General features: G+C 42.8%; 1 protein-coding gene across 1 annotated transcript in view; it reads left to right on the top strand.

The window, feature by feature from the left end:
* The first annotated feature begins 238 nt into the window (after positions 1-238).
* The window catches only part of LOC148220040 (endogenous retrovirus group K member 8 Gag polyprotein-like), a 46,572-nt gene continuing 25,443 nt past the window's right edge, over positions 239-21,367 (top strand). The window contains exon 1 of the mRNA XM_088155768.1: positions 239-253. Coding sequence (XP_088011894.1) covers positions 239-253 — 15 coding nt within the window. The remainder of the gene's footprint in view (positions 254-21,367) is intronic.

Genomic DNA, 21,367 nt, shown 5'->3' on the forward strand with positions numbered 1-21,367 from the left:
CCGCCAAAGTGAAAGTATCATAGGTGGATCTAGACTGGCAGCACAAGGGAGAATCATTCCTAGCTCATTGGGCCCATGATGCCTCTGGTCATCAGGGGAGAGATGCAACATACCGATGGGCCCGTGACCGAGGGGTGGACGTTACCATGGACAGCATCTCACAGGTCATCCACGACTGCGAGACCTGTGCCGCAATCAAACAGGCCAAGCGGGTGAAGCCTCTGTGGTACGGTGGACGATGGTCAAAGTACAGGTATGGAGAAGCCCGGAAAATTGACTAAATCACCCTTCCCCAAACCCACCAGGGCAAGCGCTGCATACTGACCATGGTGGAAGCAACTACAGGATGGTTAGAAACCTACCCTGTGCCTCATGCCACTGCCCGGAACACCATCTTGGGCCTAGAAAAACAAGTTCTTTGGAGGCATGGTACCCCTGAGAGAATTGAATCAGACAAGGGAACCCATTTCAAGAACGGCCTTATCAACACCTGGGCCAAAGAACATGGTATTGAATGGATATATCATATCCCTTACCACGCGCCAGCTGCTGGGACAGTTGAACGGTCTAATGGACTCCTTAAGACTACTTTGAAAGCCCTAGGTGGTGGAACCTTCAGAATTTGGGAAATGAACTTGGCCAAAGCCACCTGGATGGTTATCACCCGAGGGTCCATCAATCGAGCCGGTCCTGCCCACTCTGAACCCCTGCACACAGTGGATGGGGACAAGGTCCCTGAGGCACATATGAAAGGTATTTTAGGAAAGACTGTTTGGATTAATCCCACCACAGGCAAAGGCAAACCCATCTGTGGGATTGTTTTTGCTCAAGGACCTGGTTGCACTTGGTGGGTAATGCAGAAAGATGGGGAAACCCATTGTGTACTGCAAGGAGACTAAATTTTAAGTAAGAACTGTATGTAAGGTTTCATTTTGTATTATATATCTGTAACAGGGTATTGGTTTGGGTATGATGTAGATGGTAATAGAATAAGGGGTGGATTATGTCCTGGGGTACAATGCAAAAATGTGTATTCTATCAGGATCTGTTACAATGTGGGAGGGGTGGTGATCCTTATCTCTGTGGGAGATATCCTCTGCTGATGTGCCATCTGATAAGATCAGGGGGATGATCATCGTTTTCTTTTCACAACCCATCCTTCCTCCAGAAGATATATTCTGTTAATGGGCCATTAAGTCCTATTGTGTGACTGATAAGATTACATCATCCCATTGGGAGATGCTCCAGCCAGGGGGAGGAGCCAAACATTTCCTACCTAGATAAAAACAGAGATTTGGAACACCAAGGCAGTCCTTTCCACTCAATCCCCGAGGAAAGTCTGACCTTTTTCCACATCATCGCTGGATCTTTGGAGGAAAACTGCACCTTCTACAGGAGCACAGCTTCAACTGAACCACATCTGTCATCCAGGAGGACTGCAGCCACCATTTATAAGGACTGCTACCAACACCCTGACTGAGAGGGTGTCAGGTTGTATTTTTGACTTTGTTGGTGGTTTTTCTTTTATATTATTGCCTGTATTTTATTTTTTTCTCTTTTCCCCGAATAAATTGTATTACTGACTTGGAGTCTCGCACTGGTTTTACTTTCAAACCAACACAACCCCAAACCTCGCTCCCCAGGATTCCCCAAAATTCCAAAAATTCTTCACCAAAATCAACTTGGGACGCCTCAAAATTCACCTGGATCTCCCCAAATCCCCCCCCCCCCCCACCCAATTCACCTGGGAACCCCCAAATCCCCAGAATTCAACCCAAAATTCACCTGGGACCCCAAAAACCTCCAAATTCGCTCCAAAATGATTGGCAACATTACACACTCCATTTTCCCACAAAAGGATCTAGGGCTGAATCATTAAAAATCCCTGTATAATCACGGACAAAGACCCTCTAACTAATTAAAGTTAGCAAGTGGTATGTCTATTCACCGCTGGGCGGCACGGGAGTCACCTCCGAAAGGCGTGACGGCCCTGAACAAGGTTCTTTGCCATCTATTTATTCCCCAAGATCTTACATACAATACATATGCATAACCCCAGCACCTCCCATCCCCATCCCATATTAAAATGAGCCCATTAGTCCTTCACGAGTGCACAGCTCTTTTCTTGAATTGGGTCGGTGGTCGCGAAATGGGTCAGTGGTCTCAAAGGATGAAGTCAAGAGAGTCTTCATCAGGTCTCAGTGACCCTCTGGCACGATCCAAGGCTCCGTGCTTCATGGTTAGCAGTTTACTTATTTTACGTTCTTCTGTACATGAATTTATAATAGCAGATTATTATACCAATTAGCTCTAGCCTAAGCATCTAGTAATTATTAACCTACCATTTACCTACCTAACTTACATCTTGGTCATGGAAACTACTTCTACTCTGCGCAAAAACCTTAACTTTTTAAAACCATGATTCGCAGCCCTGGGTGCTTCATATACAAACTAAACAGGAAAAAGGCTTTATATTCATTCTCAGCAAAAAGACTTCCTATTCCTCCTTCTTTTGGACAAAACTGCCTTCACTTTCAAAATAATTCTCTTCCTCACTTACCTGCATAATGCTTAGTCCCTGTTCTGCATGCTCATTTTCTTCACTTTTACAAGGAATCCTCTCTTCATCTTCTTCTTCCTCTGCTTCTTCCATTTCCTGTGCCTAGATCACCTGTTTCTCTGTTAGATTTGTTTCTCCAGCTGATTTTTGACAACTGTCCTTATCTTGTGGCACCGCACGCTCGAGAGAGGTGATTGTCCTGCTCTGCTCTGGGCTGGGACTGCGCTCTCTTCAAGCCCTGGGGGCAATTTTGGATGCCACAACTTCAGAAAGACCTCAGGCTATTGGAGAAATGTCCAAAGGAGGGACACAGAGACCGTGAAGGGGCTGGAGGGAAAGCCATACAAAGAGTGGCTGAAGGCATTTGGTTTAGCTGCAGAGAGGACACTGAGCTCACACCTCACTTTGGACCTCTCAGCTCCTCTCAAGGGCAGCACAGGGACAGCTTTGTTCTCTGCTTTCTGCGACCAGGGACAGGAGCCAAGGGAATGCCAGGAGCTGTGTCAGGGGACGATTAGGCTGGCTATCAGGGAAAGGTTTTTTTCCTCAGAGGCTGGTCAGGCACTGAATAGGTTTTCCAGGCAATGGGCACAGCCCCAAGGCTGCCAGATATCCAGGAGCGTTTGGTCAATGATCTCAGGGATGCAGAGGGTGGGACTGTTGGAGTGTCTGTGCAGGGCCAGGAGTTGGACTTTGACGATCCCTAGGGGTCCCTTCCGACTCAGGAAACTCTTACCATTTTCCCCTCTTTCCTGTCCTTGCACAATGCTCTCAGCTTACTGTTCCACCATATGTTCCACTTCTGAAACCTCCCCTACTTCTTTCAAGTTCAAGCACAGTTCTACTGGTTACAATCCAAAGATATACAGATTGAAAAACAACCGAAAAGAAACACTTGTTTGGAATGTCGTGGTCTTATTTGGATCTCGAACTATGAAGTCGATTGTGCCTTGCAAGTTCTAAAAGCAAAACAACAACAAAAAACACCCACCACACCGTTATAACATAGGGATTTGCTTTCTTCTAAGAAATCCATTTCCCTTGTCAAAATGGATCTATTTCAGTAAGAGATCATCTTGAATAGATCACTTACTATCTAAAGAACCTGGAACACTCAAATCCGTAATGATAAGCCTGTTACCTTGTCGTTTTCTGTTCCAAAGGCAAATGAATTTGCTCAAGTGCCATTTGTAACAAGGACAGAGTGCAAAGTAGGGCTCTGAGAAATGTTTTGGTTTTCCTCTCCTATCTCTATCAAAAGCACTTTCTTCAGTGGCTGAAACAATACTTGATATAGTCTGAATTTTAATGGTCATGAAAATTTTATCAAAAGTGAAATATTAATATAGCAGTCAGCTTTTAAACCAACGGGAATTTTTGTTTTACCTGTTTGAAGATTTCCTTCACACCAAAATGCTGGCTGATGGATACCTAGAAGAAATCAATTCCCAAAAAATGCTTCTGGGTAAGCCATTAGGTCATCCATTACAATTTGCTTCAGTGTCCCGTTCCTGTCCAATTGAAGGTCCCTGTTTAAGAGACTCAAGTACGGAGAGAAATAAAATTAAATATGACTACAGTGCCTTTAAATCTAAATCGAACTTCATGATCAATCTCATAAAACCTTTAGGATAAATGTTGCCATTGATCTGTTTCTACTGAACACAATCACGTCCTGGCTTGTTAGGGATTAGTTCGTTACAAAAAAAGACATGCACAGAAGTTAAAATATTTCCAAAGAAGCATTTGACATCCTTCCTTTTGGATGGGGAACCATTCCAACACTGCTTACATAAGAGGTCAAATTACTGTCTTCCATGTTAGTTCTGCACTGTGCTCAGCGGAGCCTTTCTGGTTTATTTGCCTTTGACTTGGACATAAAACTGAGTCTTGATTCAAGAAACATCAATATTCACACTTGTTTTCATTTATACGGACATTGGCTTGGTCTCCTAAACAAAGAGAATCATGGGGAAATTATGTAGGTGTTCAGATAGGTAACATTCTCTTTCCACAACCTGGCATGGTATTTTCACTTGGTCTGTTACCTCTGGCTTTGTTTTAAAGGCTCAAATTATTAGAAAGAGTATCAAACCTCCAGCTCTAACCACAGTCCCAGTGCGAGGTGTGTCAAGGTATGTGCATCTGCCCCTCAGGTCAATACTGCTCTTCTAATGTGCCTCTGATCGAGCAGGTAGGAAAGACCTCCTGGGTGTGTGAACAGCGCTGCTTCCTCTATGGCTTCAGAGGTGCTGTTAAGATCTTCAGGAAGGAGCTCACTGTTTTCCTTTTATCTAAACTTATATCCAGACCACTTTCATCATCTAAGGCCACATATAAAAGCTAGTAAAAATGGTTTCGTCGATACTAAAATCTCCCCAACTATTTAGGATTCAAGGAAGTTAATTATGCACATATATTCTACACCCAGAAGAGAAAGCTACCTCTGCAAAACTCATCGCCTATAAAAATCTTCCTAGATAATGAAGACCTCTGACACTGCCACCCCGAGTTGCTTGTTGAAACAATGAGAACCTCACATCCATTCAGACTCTAGACCTGCACAAGATCTCGTAATAGCAACTTGCAGCCACTATCTACAGAAAGCAGCAGTGATCTCTATCACTGTTGCCATACCAAGAATAAGACAGGACTGTCCATTCAGCGTGAATCAAGCAGTTAGCAAAAATGCACCTGACAGAATGAAACTGAAGAGTAGAAATTCCCATCTAAAAGTCAAAGATTACATTTTTAATTTTATAGCAGGTATTTTGTATTTCAGAGGGCTCTTTGCATTAAGAAGTCCTGTCTTTGTAGCACACCCTTGATTTTATGTTTCTACCTGTATTATGGCCATTTAGCCGTCTCCTTAAAATCTCTCCAAAGAAAAACATTCAAGTGAACAAGTTCTTTCTAAACTGCTGGAAGGTGAAATGAATGAGTAAGAGGATATGTAACATGATAAAAGGCTGCCTGGAATTTTACGACTGGTATCCAACATGGCGTCTTCTATCTGGAGAGTAAAAAAAAATCAGTCACCAAGTAAACTGCTAAGAATGCGGATTATCCAAACTTCTGTTTATTCTGGCACCATAAAGCACCAAATCACATTCTATAATTTATCCCTTTAGAAACAACTGCCCGACTTTTTTATGTATACAAAAGATTGGAAGACATTTGGGAGATCATTTCCAGCTATTCCTAAAGTCTGATCTTAAGCAGACTGGGCCATATATGATTCATCACTATCATATGTATTTCAGATAGAAATGATCATAAAAATACAATCTATTTATATTGCAAATAATAAACACAAGAATTATGAACACTTCCACATGAACCTCATCCAGGCCAAACTGTTTCTTTGGAGTATTTTGCCACACTATGGACCTCTTTCTAAGGTGGCATCAATAGCCTACCACGCAGAAGGCATTGCAGGTGGGAGCACAGGAAGAACAGACTAATCCCAAGGAGTGCTGAAAATATATGTCATCAAATAAAAGAAACGTACATCCACGTGCTCCACTTCTTCTTCAAACATACATTTTAGTTTCTCAGTCATCTGAAGCATATTGGAGTACACAACTTCAGCATCTTCTGCTGTGCAAATGTTCATATCCAACAGGGTCATCTGAAGAAAAAGAACAACAAATTATTGACATGCACAGAAGAAATACTGTGTGGCTTTCAGAGAGCCTGGCTAAACGTAGTGTTTCTTTTCTTGTGATGGACAGAGATAGATTCAACCTCCTACATGCCATATTAGATTAGTAAACAATACCATCTGGTTGGACACAAAGGGAGAAATTGAGGCAGACGTGGAATTTTTTTCCCAAGATAAGACAGATTTAGCACAAGGACTAAGGCTCCTTGCATCTTCCACATTCACGTAGGACAGCACTCCCTTCATTACCGGCATTTGTTACGGCTGTTCCACATTTCAAGTACGAATACCAACTACTACTGTGAAACCAAACGGATGGCTCACTTTTTGAACAGAGTAAGGTGGAGTTTAAAAAGGAATTCCACTTGTTATCTCAATGTTTGGTGCATCCTCAGACGCATTTTACTCGAATGACACATTGGACCACGGCTATCACAGCCAAAAGCTGTGGCACTCAACTTGCACATCTGCCCTTTCTCCTGATATTTGCCCTCGACCAGCTCATACTGGATGCTCATTTTCTCCACTCACTCCACATTAGGGCTGTCTGAATGCTATGGAACAGACCACAGTCAAAATTCCCATCTTTCATAGTGCAGTGTGACATGGAAACATGACAGAGGCCATGTGCTGAATCTCAGCACACGGAACAGATCCCAGCAGTGCCTACAGACCTTTGTCTACAGACACCAAACAATACCAGCCAAAGAAATCAAGCCATTTTCATACACAGCTCTTTATCATTATGCTTCAAAGTAGCAAGGTACTTACAATCGCAACCAACTTCTTTGCTACCATACAGGCTACAAACATCCCAACAGGATGTGCTCTGGAGCAAGAGAAGGCAGACACAGAGAGGGAAGGCATGCTGCAAGGACACAGAGAAAGGAAGTATCTCCAATACTTCCCCTCTTATTCTGCAAGAGTTAAAAAGGAGTATTTTTGTATGATTGAGAAGGGATCCATGTCAGAATTAACTTTAGATTTCCCCCAGATTCATACTACCCTAGCCAGTTCCTGCTAGATCTCACAATGCACAGGTGTTTGTACTGGCCAAAGGAAAGCCAAGCCACAGGCAGCTTCTTTGGCTCTTACTGCCACCTCCAAGCAACTGAGAAGGTATGTGGGAACACACGGAACAAAGAATAGAGCAAACATGCACTCTGAAAGCAACTGTCTGCCTCATCGTTGCCCGGGAGAAAAGAAAATATTGCTTGAATTCCAGACTGTTCTTAGGATTTCCCGACCTGCCCAGGCTTTTGTTTCAATTCTCCATAGTTCTGCACCATTCGCTTCCATTCGATTCGGCACGTGTTGGAGGCAACAAGGTGCTATCAAAGTAGGAAACAAGAGTCAGGTATTCTAAAATACAAACCAGTCAGTACTTCAAATATAAAATTATGAATCCAAATATCCATACTACTGGGCTTTCTTTTATTTACCGCCATCTTGGCAAAGAAAATAAACCTGAGATTGTTGTTGTTCAAGGCCAACTGTTTACTGCCCGATAAGGAACTGTCATCTACCTTGTTCCTACATCCACCGTAAAAAACCTCCCTGTAAAGACCATAATGCATTGCACCCACACCAATGCGTCTTGTGTTCAGGATGGATATTCAAACGTAGCGACGTTAGATTTCTATCCAGTCTCCTCTCTTAATTTATTAAGCAAATAAAATCCCATGCCATGGAGAAAAAATGCCTTGACAAAAGCACCAACTTCTAGCTCTCCACCCATCTTTGCCCATTTCTACTATGTCTCAAGATTTACTTCTGCATTCCTCCATTTTAAGAGTTTGATCGCCACCTATTAAGTGTAGATGGGGCACTGAAAATCAAGAATGCATTTTTTCCATTCAAAAGAGCTGTCCAGAAATAGATGTAGACCCTGCCTTACTGCTGCATTTAGCAATCACACATTGACAGGAAGCAAAGTGCATTTTGTAGCCAAGTCCTTCATTAACTCCAGCAACAATTGTTTTCCTTTATGCTATACCCTCTTTTGCCATACCCGATATATTGCAAAACCTTCAGTCTCTGTTCTCTGAGTACCATCTGCTCCTTTATCAACTTCTCCATTTCCATATTCACAGTTGGGGCATTCTCTATCTCTTCACTTGCCCTAAATTCTCTGCAGGATGGAAAGTAGATATGTAGAATTGAATCACATGATATATTTGATATCATGTGTGATATCACGTAGAAAGAAAAAATTATCAAGTATTACTTCGATAGAAACCAAAAGTGAACACTAGCCACTTTGTGTCGCTCATTGTCCAAAAGAAGACTGCCACATTTCTGACCTGAAACTCTGAACTCCACACTTCTTTTGCATGAGCTTCCAGTCCTTGACTCTCCCTTGCCATTTCAGTCGATGCCATTTTTCTTTTTCAAGCTCTGATTTCATTCAATTCAAGAGTAGCTTGGCAGTTGCCCTCTCATTATCCAGCAGTGCTCTCTTTATATTCTGTGTATTAAAAAATAAAACCAGAAGTAGAAACAGCATACGACATGCAAAAGCAAAGAAAAAATTGTCTCTTCTACAGAAAATGAGGGGAGAAAAGAAAACAAATGATAACCAATACCCTACCAAGTAGAAATTTCTTCTATATTTCAGTGACTGATAGGCAGAAAAAATGAATTTCATTTGGGGAAAGAAAGACATTCTCGGAATATTCAGACTGCTATCTTGCCCCGGGTAAAACATTTACCATGGCCTTAGCGTTAATGCACTTGTGAACATCAGCTGCCAAGAGGAAGGACATTTGCTCCAGTTTCAGAGAATACTTGGTCAGTACATCTGCTATCTGTGCAATCAAAGAATACAGAAAAGCAACAACAATGAAAAGTAGAACTCAAATATCAATTTCCCAAGTTAAAATCTACATGAACAAGACAATTTTTCCATTCAAGTGAATTCGATTTACTTAATTCATTAACTACATATGTATCATTCTCACGTTCAAGAACAGAATTCAAAGAATCAACGTTGCTTCTTCTGAGACATTGAAGCCTGAGTAGATGCCAACTTCAAATCTATTAGGACGGCATGAAAGCAATACCTGCTACATTTAGTACATGTAAACTACAAAGACATCTAGAACACCTCTAAAAGATGAACAAACACATGAACTTCCAGGAAGAGGCTAGCAAGAAACGTGGATATTAGCTTTATCTGCCCAGTGCTTTTCCCAAAAGCTTGGGCACTCCTTGGCGTCAGAGAGTGTCTCTGTCTCATTAATCAGCAGCTGGCTTAGGGTAAAAAAGGATGCATGCAATCACTTCATTCCTGTTCATGACATAAACTTACTGCATCATCATGGAAGCCATTTACTTGGAAATATAGCCTAAAAGATAGGTGTCAGACTGGGTACATATCTAGATTGCTATGAGCGAAACCAAGTTCTTTTTACCAGGAAAGCCATACAATATGCTTGCCATGGCATATATTAGTCTACTAGCCCTGCACTTCAACGGGCAGTGAGCAGTTCCTTACACCAAATTTCCGTTTGGCAAGGAGACAGTCTATTTATTACAAGCCCCTAGTTCTAGAACCAAGAATTCAGGAGTTGCTCATTCCCAATGAAAATCTGTCCATTTCATTCCTTTGGGGTTTTATGCTTCTGTTCTTTACCTGTCTTGAGTGTGGCTTTCTTGTGAAGTCACTGATGGGTGTTTTTCCAACACATTTCTGCTGATTACACGGTAATTGCATGGCATCTGCAGACATCTCTGAATATCTCTTTAAAGTATGCTTTTTACTCTTCTTAGAGGACCTTATCTTCTTCTTTCCTTCACCCAAAAGGTGGGCCAAGTGAGCCTTCAAAGAACCATCATCGCAACAATTAGAATTCTTTCAAACCTACTGAATGGAGAAAAGCAACAATAAAAATTTTAAAAATTAGTACGGGAAAGACAGCAGAAGAGAAAGGTAAAATAATGAATCCTACATGCCACATGCATAACTCTCTTCATTCAAGGCTATTTTTAAAATGAGAAAAAAAAAAAAGAAAGATCATCTTTTCGCCAGAGAGGAAAAGTGGTGTAACTGGATTGTGTTGCCTTGCTTACAGTTACCAGAAAAGTCAACAGCAGAGTTGAAAACTCCTGAAGCTGGCTAACTACACCTCTAAATGTTTTACTACTGTGTTATGATTCTGTCTTCAGTTAATAGAACCTGATATACAACAAAGAGATGGGAGCACATGGAGATGCATTGGAGAGCCTACGCTGGAGGTAACACATTCATTTTTTACATAAACAAATCCAAATTAGAAATGTTGAAAATGACCTGGGGCCATTTCAACAGCCAGCAAACTGACTAACACAACAAACCTTTGGCTTTTATTCAATCCTTTGCTTGTTTTACCTGGGCCTTGAAGATCTGTCTGCAGCCTTCCTCTCTGCAAATATATCACACTCGTCCTATTGAGAACCCATGGCTCATCACAGCTGCTTGGCCAGGCCTGCTTCCAGAAGAACTGGCAACTACAAGCTGGGAGCCAAGAGATACAACACTTCATTTGGAAAAGGGCCTTCCATGAATCCTAGAATCCCAGAATGGTTTGGACTGGAAGCGACCTTAGAGATGATAGATTATCTTCTTCCCACATCCTGACATGGGCAGGGACACTTTTCCAGTAGTCCAGGTTGCTCCATGTCCGCTCCAGCCTGGCCCTGGACACTTCCTGCCATGGGGCTCCCACACAGCCTCTTTGAGCAACATGTGCCAGGCCTCAGCACCCACACAAGGAAGAATTCCTTTCCAATATCCCATCTACCCCAGCCCTCTGGCAGTTTGAAGCTATTCCCCCTTGTTCTGCGAGTCCAGACCCTTTTCCAAAGTCCATCCCCAGCTATCTTGGAGTCCCAGCAGGCACTGCAAGGGGCTCGAATGTCTCACTGGAACCTTCTGTTCTCCAGATTGGACACCCACAGCTCTCCCAGGGTGTCCTGGAGCAGAGGAGCTCCAGCTTTAAAAGCATCTTAGCAGCCTCCTACCCGTGAAACTAGATGCCACCGCTGGCCTTTCAGGCCCTAAGGATATCCCCTCCGGTGTCGCTCAGGGTCACTCCCTGCTCTCTCCCCGCCCCCCATGGGGCCCTCAGGCGATGCTGCTTGGACGCCACTCCTGCCGCTGTCAGACCAAGGGGGGGCGGGGGGCCAGCCCAGCCTCATCCACAATCCACAGTGTCCTCGGCAGCTGCTGCGGGCTCATGGTGGCCCACACACCCGGAAGCAGATGTGACAATTGATAAAAGATTCATGTTAATCACAAAAGCATTGGGGTTTGCATAAACCAGAATACTAAGCTCTGAAGTGAAGCATGGACACTTTATAAAGGAAATTATATGATTGAATAATTCTGTTTAAAATCACCTTGTTATGTTATATTCTGTTGTATTATGTTACATTACATTATGTTATATTATGTTACGTTTTTCAAAATAAGTTGTATTGGCTGCCAGCTTGCGAAATCGGACTTCCCAAAAAGCCCTTCCTGTCTTTGTCTGATCAATACTGCTTATCTCAAGGACCAGACTTCCAGAACTTCTCTGGTGGTTATCTACAAGGACCAGATGGCTATCTGTGACTGATTATCACCCGGAGGCTTTGTGAATTTGTGTAAGGATGTTTATTCGACCACCACTGCTTACCTGGCAAAATTATGACAGCAAAAGAAACCCAAAAATTATTGATTACAATGAGGAACCACAGTATAAGAAGAGGCTGCAAACCAAGGTTCGTTGGAGCTTGGAGTGGGCAGTGACCCCTCGCGTTCCCCAGCGTGCTGCTTGCTCTTTCTCTATCAAATAAAGCAATCCAAAATTTTCCTGAATATCGAGTCTTTTGTCTCTCATTTATAACAATTTGGTGTCGAAACACTGGGTGTCCTTGGAGCCCTGAGAGGCAATGCGATTTCAGGGAGGCGCCCCACTGCTCTGGCCCCGGTTCGTCAGTGATTCTCAGGACCCATCGACGTACCACACCATATAGACTGAGCAAGGAAAATCACCCCGGAAGACCGCGGCAAAATCACCTGTAATTCTTGTGCACAAAGACCCAGACAGGAGCATCGGACTGTGAATATCTGTCTGGTTTGGTGGGGATGACTGTGTGTTTGTCTGAATGAGACGGGGCCTTTGCTGCGAAGCGAGAGTGGAGTCCTTCTATCTGCGTTTCCAGCATCCCCCGAGCAACCTGGCAGGTGACCGGACGAAGTGAGTGAGCACAAAGGGAGAGACTGATTTTCCTGTCCTAGCCCAGGTAGAGGCTAAGTCCTTCCCATCCTAGTCCAGGTAGAGGCTATGTCCTTCCCATCCTAGTTCAGGAAAAGGCAGGACCCGGGAAGGGGGGCGTGGGGGTGGGGAAGGGGGAGGAAAAGAAAAGCAGATTGCAACACACCAGTCACGGAGGGAGAAGGGAAAAGCTGCTTTTCCCGTCCCAGCCCAGATAGAGGCGGGTTCCAGTCCATCCTGACCCAAGGAGAGGCAGGGGTTCGGACGGAACACATCGGGGAGTACAAACACCTCAAGACAGTCCCTTGAGGTAAAAATGGGAAAAAGAGGGAGTAAGATTATGAGTCCCAGGGACCCACGAAGAGGTTCAAGTTCATTTCGTCCACAAGGAGACTGGGAAAATAAAGACAAGACAAGTAGGTTGCCAGAAATACCACCAGGCAGCCCTTTGGGAGTAATATTAAAATGTTGGGACACAGGGGTGGTATACAGAGGAAAAAGTAAAGAAAAATTGATTCAATATTGCATGGTGGAGTGGACCAGAGAAATGATCCGTAAAGATAACCTATACTGGCCCATGTTCGGCTCATTTGAGGGTTGGATTTGTCGGGCATTAAACATATATGTGGCTCATAAAGAACCATTTAACAGAGAGGAATGTGAGTATGCTGCCCTGTGGGCAAAACAGTCCAAGCCATCCTTGATATATACTTTAAAAGAAAAAGAGGATGAAGATAAAAAAAAAGGTTACCTGGGAACCCCTCGATAATCTCCCACCTCGGTATAATACAGAAAATACAGGAGACCCCCCGCACCGCACCCACTTCTCCTCCTGGTACTCCCATAGCTCTAAGAACTCGCTCCAGTCAAAGGAATACCAGGAGAGATAGTATCACCAGAGAGGAGAGAGATAACAATACAAAGGCTCGCCTTTACCCCCTGTGGGAAGTTTCATCAGCAGGACAACAGGCTGGCTTAATTGGATTTGTAAATGTTCCCTTGAACACAGGGGAAGTGAGAAACTTTAAAAAAGAAATGGGAAAACTATTAAAAGATCCTATAGGGGTATCGGAGAGACTAGATCAATTCCTCGGACCAAGTATGTATACTTGGATGGAATTGCAATCTATATTAAGTATCCTATTCACCACGGAAGAAGGGGAAATGATCAGACAGGCTGGAATGAAGGTATGGGACCGGGAGCATCAGATTGGACCTAGGGGAGACCAGAAATGGCCATTAAATAATCATAACTGGGATAATCAGAATGATGTCCATCGCCAGAATATGATGGACTTAAGATGGATACTCGTTAAAGGTATCCGAGAATCAGTTCCTAAAGGTCAAAATATTAATAAAGCCTTTAGTGAACAACAAAAAAAGGATGAATCCCCGACTGACTGGTTGGAGCGGCTGAGGAAAGATCTCCAAATGTACTCCGGGATAGACCCTGATACACAAGTGGGTCAGGCACTCCTCAAAACCCAATTTGTTGCTTGATCATGGGGAGATATTAGAAAGAAATTAGACAAGTTAGATGATTGGCAAGATCGGGGGTTACAAGAATTGCTAAGAGAAGCACAAAAAGTTTATGTAAGGAGGGATGAAGAGAAGCAGAAAGCAAAAGCAAAAATCTTTATAGCTGCAGTTCGTGAAACACAGGAAGAAACCCAGCAGAAAGGGGGAGGGAAACCAAGAAAACCCCCACCAAAACAAGGAAATGAAGCAGGAAATAATTCACCAAGGCGAACCTGCTTTTACTGTAACAAGAAAGGTCATATAAAGAAAAACTGTAAAGAACGGATACGGGATGAAAAAATGTTCCAGGAAGATGAATAGGGGTGTCAGGGGCTGTATGTATTAGGGACCATACCATCCAAAGAGCCCTTGATAAATTTAAAGATTGGTCCCCAGGGGGAGGAGGTGGAATTTTTAGTAGATACAGGAGCCGAAAAATCCACAATTAAACACCTACCAAAAGGGTGTAAACCTAGTAGAGAAACAGCACTCGTGGTTGGAGCAAAAGGTGAACCATTTCGAGTCCCTATTATTAAAAATGTGCAAATTGAGACCCAAAACAAAATTGAATTAAAAGATCTGCTGTTACTGCCAGAGGCAGAAAATAATTTATTGGGGAGGGATTTAATAATAGCATTGGATTTGAAAATTGAATTATCCCAAGGTCAGCTTAATATTTTTGCTTTAACTCAAAAGGAAGAGGAGCAAATATGTCCTGAGGTGTGGTACACCCCTGGAGAAATAGGGAAGTTAAAAATGAAACCTATCAAAGTGAAAATCACTGATCCCGATTTGCCTATCCGAGTTCGTCAATATCCAATATCTCTGGAAGGGAGACGGGGCCTTAAGCCTCTCATAGAAAACCTTTTGCAACAGGGGGCTTTGGAACCATGTATGTCCCCACATAATACTCCTATTCTGCCTGTCAAAAAGACAGACGGGAATTACAGATTGGTACAGGATTTGAGAGCTATAAATCAGCAAACTGTTACCAAATTTCCCATAGTAGCAAACCCTTACACACTCTTAAGCCAGTTGTCCCCTGACTACACTTGGTATAGTGTAATAGATCTAAAAGATGCCTTCTGGGCATGCCCATTAGAAGAAAGTAGTAGAGATTACTTTGCCTTTGAATGGGAAGATCCTGATAAGGGCAGGAAACAACAACTGCTTTGGACAGTATTGCCTCAGGGCTTTACAGAATCCCCTAATCTCTTTGGACAAGCCCTAGAAGAATTAATGCAGTCTTTTGAGTCACCAGATGGGGTGAAATTGTTACAATATGCAGATGATCTATTAATAGCAGGAAAGGATGAGAAATCTACTAGAAATGGGACTATAAAACTTTTAAACTTTTTGGGACAACAGGGATTGAAGGTATCCAAAGCCAAATTACAGTTCACAGAACCAGAAGTAAAATATTTGGGACATTGGCTAAGTAAAGGGAAAAAGAAATTGGATCCTAATAGAATCTCTGGAATATTAAGTCTGGGACCTCCAAAAATCAAAAAAGAAGTGAGGAAAATTTTGGGATTGCTGGGATATTGTCGCCAATGGATAGAGGGATTTAGTGAGAAAGTAAAATTTCTATATGAAAAACTTACCACTAATCGTCTAAAATGGACAGAAGAGGATGATAAAAGTTTTGAAAAGGTCAAACATGCTTTAATTCAAGCCCCTGTACTCAGTCTCCCAGACTTGGAGAGACCATTTCAGTTATTTGTAAATACCTCTGATCAAACAGCATATGGGGTACTCATCCAGGAATGGGCAGGCAATCGAAAGCCAGTGGGATATTATTCTAAACTGCTCGACCCTGTCAGTCGGGGTTGGCCCTCATGCCTCCAGGCCCTAGTGGCCACAGCACTTTTAATTGAAGAAGCCCGAAAAATTACCTTTGGGGCACCCCTAGTGGTCCACACCCCTCATAACGTAAGGGGAATTCTGAATCAAAAAGCTGAGAAATGCTTAACCGATGCCCCAATATTAAAATATGAAGCTATTCTAATCACTTCCCCAGATTTGGAGCTAAAAACAACAACTGCTCAAAGTCCTGCACAATTCCTATATGGGGAACCAGGAGAAAATTTAGAACATGATTGTGTGGATGTTATAGAATTACAAACAAAAATTATACCTGACTTGGGAGAAGTTGAATTTAAGGATGGAGTAAAATTGTTTATAGATGGAACTTCTCGAGTGGTGGAAGGAAAACGAAAATGGGGATATGCCATAGTAGGAGGAGAAGAATTGAAATTAGTAGAATCCGGACCCTTAAACGCAGCATGGTCCGCTCAGGCTTGTGAACTACTTGCTCTTTATAGGGCATTATCTTATTTAGAAGGTAAAAAAGGGATGATATATACGGATTCTAAGTATGCCTATGGCATAGTCCACACATTTGGTAAAATTTGGGAAGAAAGGGGGTTAATTAACACTCAAGGACGGGGCTTGATACATGAAGAATTAATTGCTAGAATACTAGAGGCTCTTAGGGGCCCCACTGAAATTGCTGTGGTCCATATAAGAGGGCACCGAAAAGGAACAAGCTACCATACAAGGGGGAATAATCTGGCTGACAAAGAAGCAAAAAAAGAAGCATTGGAGCAAAAACCGGTTTCTGTATTAAGTACTACAGTTAAAGATCTCAGCTCCAACCAGGAATTACAGAAGCTATTTACTCCTCAGGAAAAAGAAGGGATAAAAAAATTAAAGGCAGAACAGCATGAGAACAAATGGGTTTTACCAGATGGCAGGGAAATTTTACCTAAGACCCAGGCCAGACAAATTATTGAACAATTACACCAACAGACACATTGGGGAACCAGAGCGCTAGCAGACCAATTTTTAAAATTTTTTGGATGCATCGGCATTTTTGATATTGCAAAGCAGAGCGTACAGGGTTGTTTAACTTGTCAGAAAATTAATAAAAAAGGTATGCGACAAGGTCCGTCAGGAGGACGGAAAACTGCTTACAGACCCTTTGAAAGAATACAAGTAGATTTTACAGAATTACCAAAAATAGGAAGGTGGAAATACTTACTAGTGAGAGTAGACCAATTAAGCCACTGGGTAGAGGCATACCCTGCAGCTAGGGCCACATCACAAGTGGTAGCCAAAATATTGTTTGAACACATAATCCCAAGGCATGGCCTGGTTCGAGCAATAGACTCAGACCAGGGGACGCACTTTACATCAAGGGTGCTTAAGTTACTGACCTCGGCGCTGGGCATCAGCTGGGAGTATCATACACCTTGGCACCCTCAGAGTTCTGGGAGGGTTGAAAGGATGAATCAAACATTAAAACAACAGCTGTCAAAATTAATGATTGAGACTAAAATGCCATGGACAAAGTGTCTCCCACTAGCCCTGTCTAATATATGAACAATGCCAAATTCAAAAACAGGGATTTCACCATATGAAATGCTGTATGGTATGCCTTACCCTAAAGGAGTACACCTTGATGCGACCTTAGTTCAGGACCCTTCTCTTCAGAATTACATAATAACAATCAGCGAAAACTTGGAAGAATTAAGAGAGAAGGGGATTTTAGCTCAAACTGTCCCTCTAGGATTTGCCATACATAAAATTAAGCCAGGACAACATGTGTTAATGAAAGTATGGAAAGAAGAAAATCTAGCTCCAAAATGGGAAGGACCGTATTTAGTTCTGTCAACGACTGAAACAGCTGTGAGGACAGCTGAAAAGGGATGGACACATGTGACTAGAGGCAAGGGTCCTGTAACCCCTCCTACTGCAGGTTGGACAGTGACATCTGAGCCTGGAGACCTCAAAGTGCGAATTCGGAAGACTTGATGTCAATACCGGATCAATTCGTCTCAAAGGTCTCCTAATCAGGACTGAAAGTCACCTGCCCCAAACCCGGGTGTAGCCTGTTCATCAAGAAAAGGTGTCCATATTGTACTGAGTTGTTGTGGTGTTATTCCTATGGTGGGTATCCCCCATTCGCATTATGTGTCCAGTGTAGAAGAAATGAATGTAAGGAAACTATTAAAGTATTAATACCCTATCAGCACAAGGAGAAATCGAAATTGATGATCATAACTGGTGGGAGGAATAAGGAAAAAAAAGAGAGCCAGAGCAGAGGTATTGACAAGAAAGTGTCAGAAGGGTTGTGTATACTGTGCTGTTACTGCTGTACATTGTACTGGAATGTTAAAGCTAAAAGCTGGGACAAAATTAAGAAACACTACCAAAAGAGAAAGACAGTGTGGGAGACCCCAGGACATATTCCCTGCTGCCGAGAAGATTAAACAAACCTCGGCTACTGGCAGCAACCCCGTAGGCCTTGAGGGAGGCAGAGGGATGAAAATGGTCATGGGAGTCATCCTATTGCTAATGATGATAAAAGGAAATAGTGCTGATGCTTGTTCCAAGTGTTACCAGACAATTAAGTATGGCAGACGCACGGTATGCACCCTTGCCTTCCATACACATATCAATTCGGCCTGCTATAATAAACACAACTTAGAAACTTGCACTATTATGGGAAGAAGTTACTGGGTAGCCACCAATTTGGGAAAAGGAGGGTGGGCTCCATCAGCATACCAAAGTTGTCCAGTAGGAAAGACACACCTCTGCTTCACAAAAGAAGGTATGTGGGGATATTCAGATCAGGGAGGAGTGCAAGATCACTACAAGGAAGAATTGATAAAAAATATAACTAAGGTGTTCAAAGGAACAAAGACAAACCATGGGGGAAATTTTAACTTGTATGAGAAAACAAAACAACAACTCAGCGAACGGGACTTACCCACCTTGGGGAAACATTTATTTGTAGAATTAATGAAAGAAATCACTACTGAACTGAACTGAACTCACTGTTGGATCTGTGGAGGAATGCAAATGACTGAACAATGGCCATGGAGGGGGGAGGGATTGGGCCCAGAGCAGTTGTTACAGTGGAATCAAACGGAAATATCGAGGGGAATCAATAGACCTGAAGGGTGGGTTCTAAGTCATGAGGTAATAGGAGAGGTATGTCTAACATGTCAGGGAACTAACTTTACCCAATATGTGGGGCACACCCCCTGTAAGACTATCCTGATTACAAATGCAAGCAAACAGTCTTGGTGGCCCAAAGCTCCAGAAGGATATTGGGGAAAGTTAAGTAAAGGTAACTGTATAAAGAACAATTTTACAGGACTATGCTGGTATAATAAAAATAGACCCAACCCATATGAAGAAGTAAAAAGTGTAAGGACCTATTGGCAACAACCTGAATCAGTTAAACTAAGCTGGAAAGCCCCAGATGGAATATTTTGGATCTGTGGGAAAAAAGCTTATAATACCCTACCAAAAAGATGGAGAGGGACATGTACTCTAGGGATTATCCAGCCTGCGTTTTTTACATTACCAAAGGAAAAGGGTAATAGAGTGTTAGGAGTTCCCTTGTATGAAACTTTGTATCGAAATAAAAGGAGCACAGACATAGGGGGAACACAAATATGGAAGGATGATGAATGTCCCCAGAACGAATTATTGAATATTATGGACCAGCTACCTGGGCTCAAGATGGGAGCTGGGGCTATCACACTCCAATTTATATGCTAAATAGAATTATCAGGCTACAAGCCGTGGTAGAAATTACTTCAAACCGGACAGCCCGAGCAATGGAATTGATAGCTAAACAACTTACCCAAACTAGAGCAGCAGTATATCAAAACCGACTGGCTCTAGACTATCTGTTAGCTGAAGAAGGGGGAGTGTGTGGAAAGTTTAATAATTCTGAATGCTGCTTAGAAATTGATGATAATGGTGAAGTAATTACTACAATTGCAGAAGAAATAAAACGAATAGCCCATGTACCTCTACAAACCGGGAACTCTATGCTTAATGATAATTGGCGGAATAACCTGTTGTGGGAAACTTAGTGGAAGAAATTAGGATTTATGTTAACATGTGCATTATTAGGACTACTGTTCATCCCTTGTCTTGTTCCATGCTTCATTTGACTAATCCAGTCGGTGGTTCAAGGAATGCAAGTTGCTACAATACCAATAGACCCTGAGAAGGCAACAAAATTAATGGCAGTACAAGAGGTACTAACAAAATTTGAAACCAGAACACGAATCAATGGGATAAATAAAGAGAAGTGGGGAAATTGTGACAATTGATAAAAGATTCGTGTTAAACACAAAAGCATTGGGGTTTGCATAAACCAGAATACTAAGCTCTGAAGTGAAGCATGGGCACTAGATAAAGGAAATTATATGATTAAATAATTCTGTTTAAAATCACCTTGTTATGTTATATTATGTTGTATTATTGTCTTGGTTTGAAAGACAGGTATCTGCTAAGGAAAGGCAAGAACCCCTTTCCTGAGATGCGGAATGCAACCCCCTCCCTTTTAATTATTTTAGGTCCAAATCAGAAGCCTTCAGGAAGGAGATGTGGGCATAAGGGTAACAGTTCTTTACTGATATCTAACAAGGCAGAAAAAACAACAACAGCTATAAAAATTGAAAACAGAACAGAACAGTATAGCTCAGCTCCAGTCCCTTTTGGCGGCAGGCTGTCTCCCTGTGCTCAATTACCAGTGCTGTGGGGGCAGGGCAGGTCCCGTACAGTTGAAGAGGGCTGGAGTGATGGCTGCGGCGTCCCAGGGGTGAGAGAGGCTGGGAAAGTGACTCCCCCTCACGGTGTGGTTCGTTATGCTCAGCAGGGTGTCTGGAGATAGTAGGCTGTGATGGGAGAGCAGCAGAGCGATGTCCTACTGCAAGGACCGTGGATCTCAGTGCTGGGATGGCAGGGAAGATGCCAGACCGGAGCCCCGGGCTGTACTCCCACTCCACGAGCCAAGTGAGAGAGAGTCCCCCGCTCCAGACCCCCTGTCCCACCTTTCCTTTTCCTGTTCCCCCCCTTCCCCCTCCACCCACCCACCTACAAGAGAACATTATCTGTCGTTTTAAGGTGTAGCCGCAATTACTTAGTATAACAATGGGAGAAATGCCACAGAAAGAAAACGGAAGCATTCAACCCCCAACACCATCCTTCCTCCAGAAGATATATTCTGTTAATGGGCCATTAAGTCCTATTGTGTGACTGATAAGATTACATCATCCCATTGGGAGATGCTCCAGCCAGGGGGAGGAGCCAAACATTTCCTACCTAGATAAAAACTGAGATTTGGAACACCAAGGCAGTCCTTTCCACTGGATCCCAGAGGAAAGTCGGACCTTTTTCCACATCATCGCTGGATCTTTGGAGGAAAACTGCACCTTCTACAGGAGCACTGCTTCAACTGAACCACATCTGTCATCAAGGGGGATTGCAGCCACCATTTATACGGACTGCTACCAACACCCTGACTGAGAGGGTGTCAGGTTGTATTTCTGACTTTGTTGGTGGTTTTTCCTTTTATAT

This window comes from Sturnus vulgaris, chromosome W, assembly GCF_052056855.1.
Source record: "Sturnus vulgaris isolate bStuVul1 chromosome W, bStuVul1.hap1, whole genome shotgun sequence".
NCBI lineage: Eukaryota > Metazoa > Chordata > Aves > Passeriformes > Sturnidae > Sturnus > Sturnus vulgaris.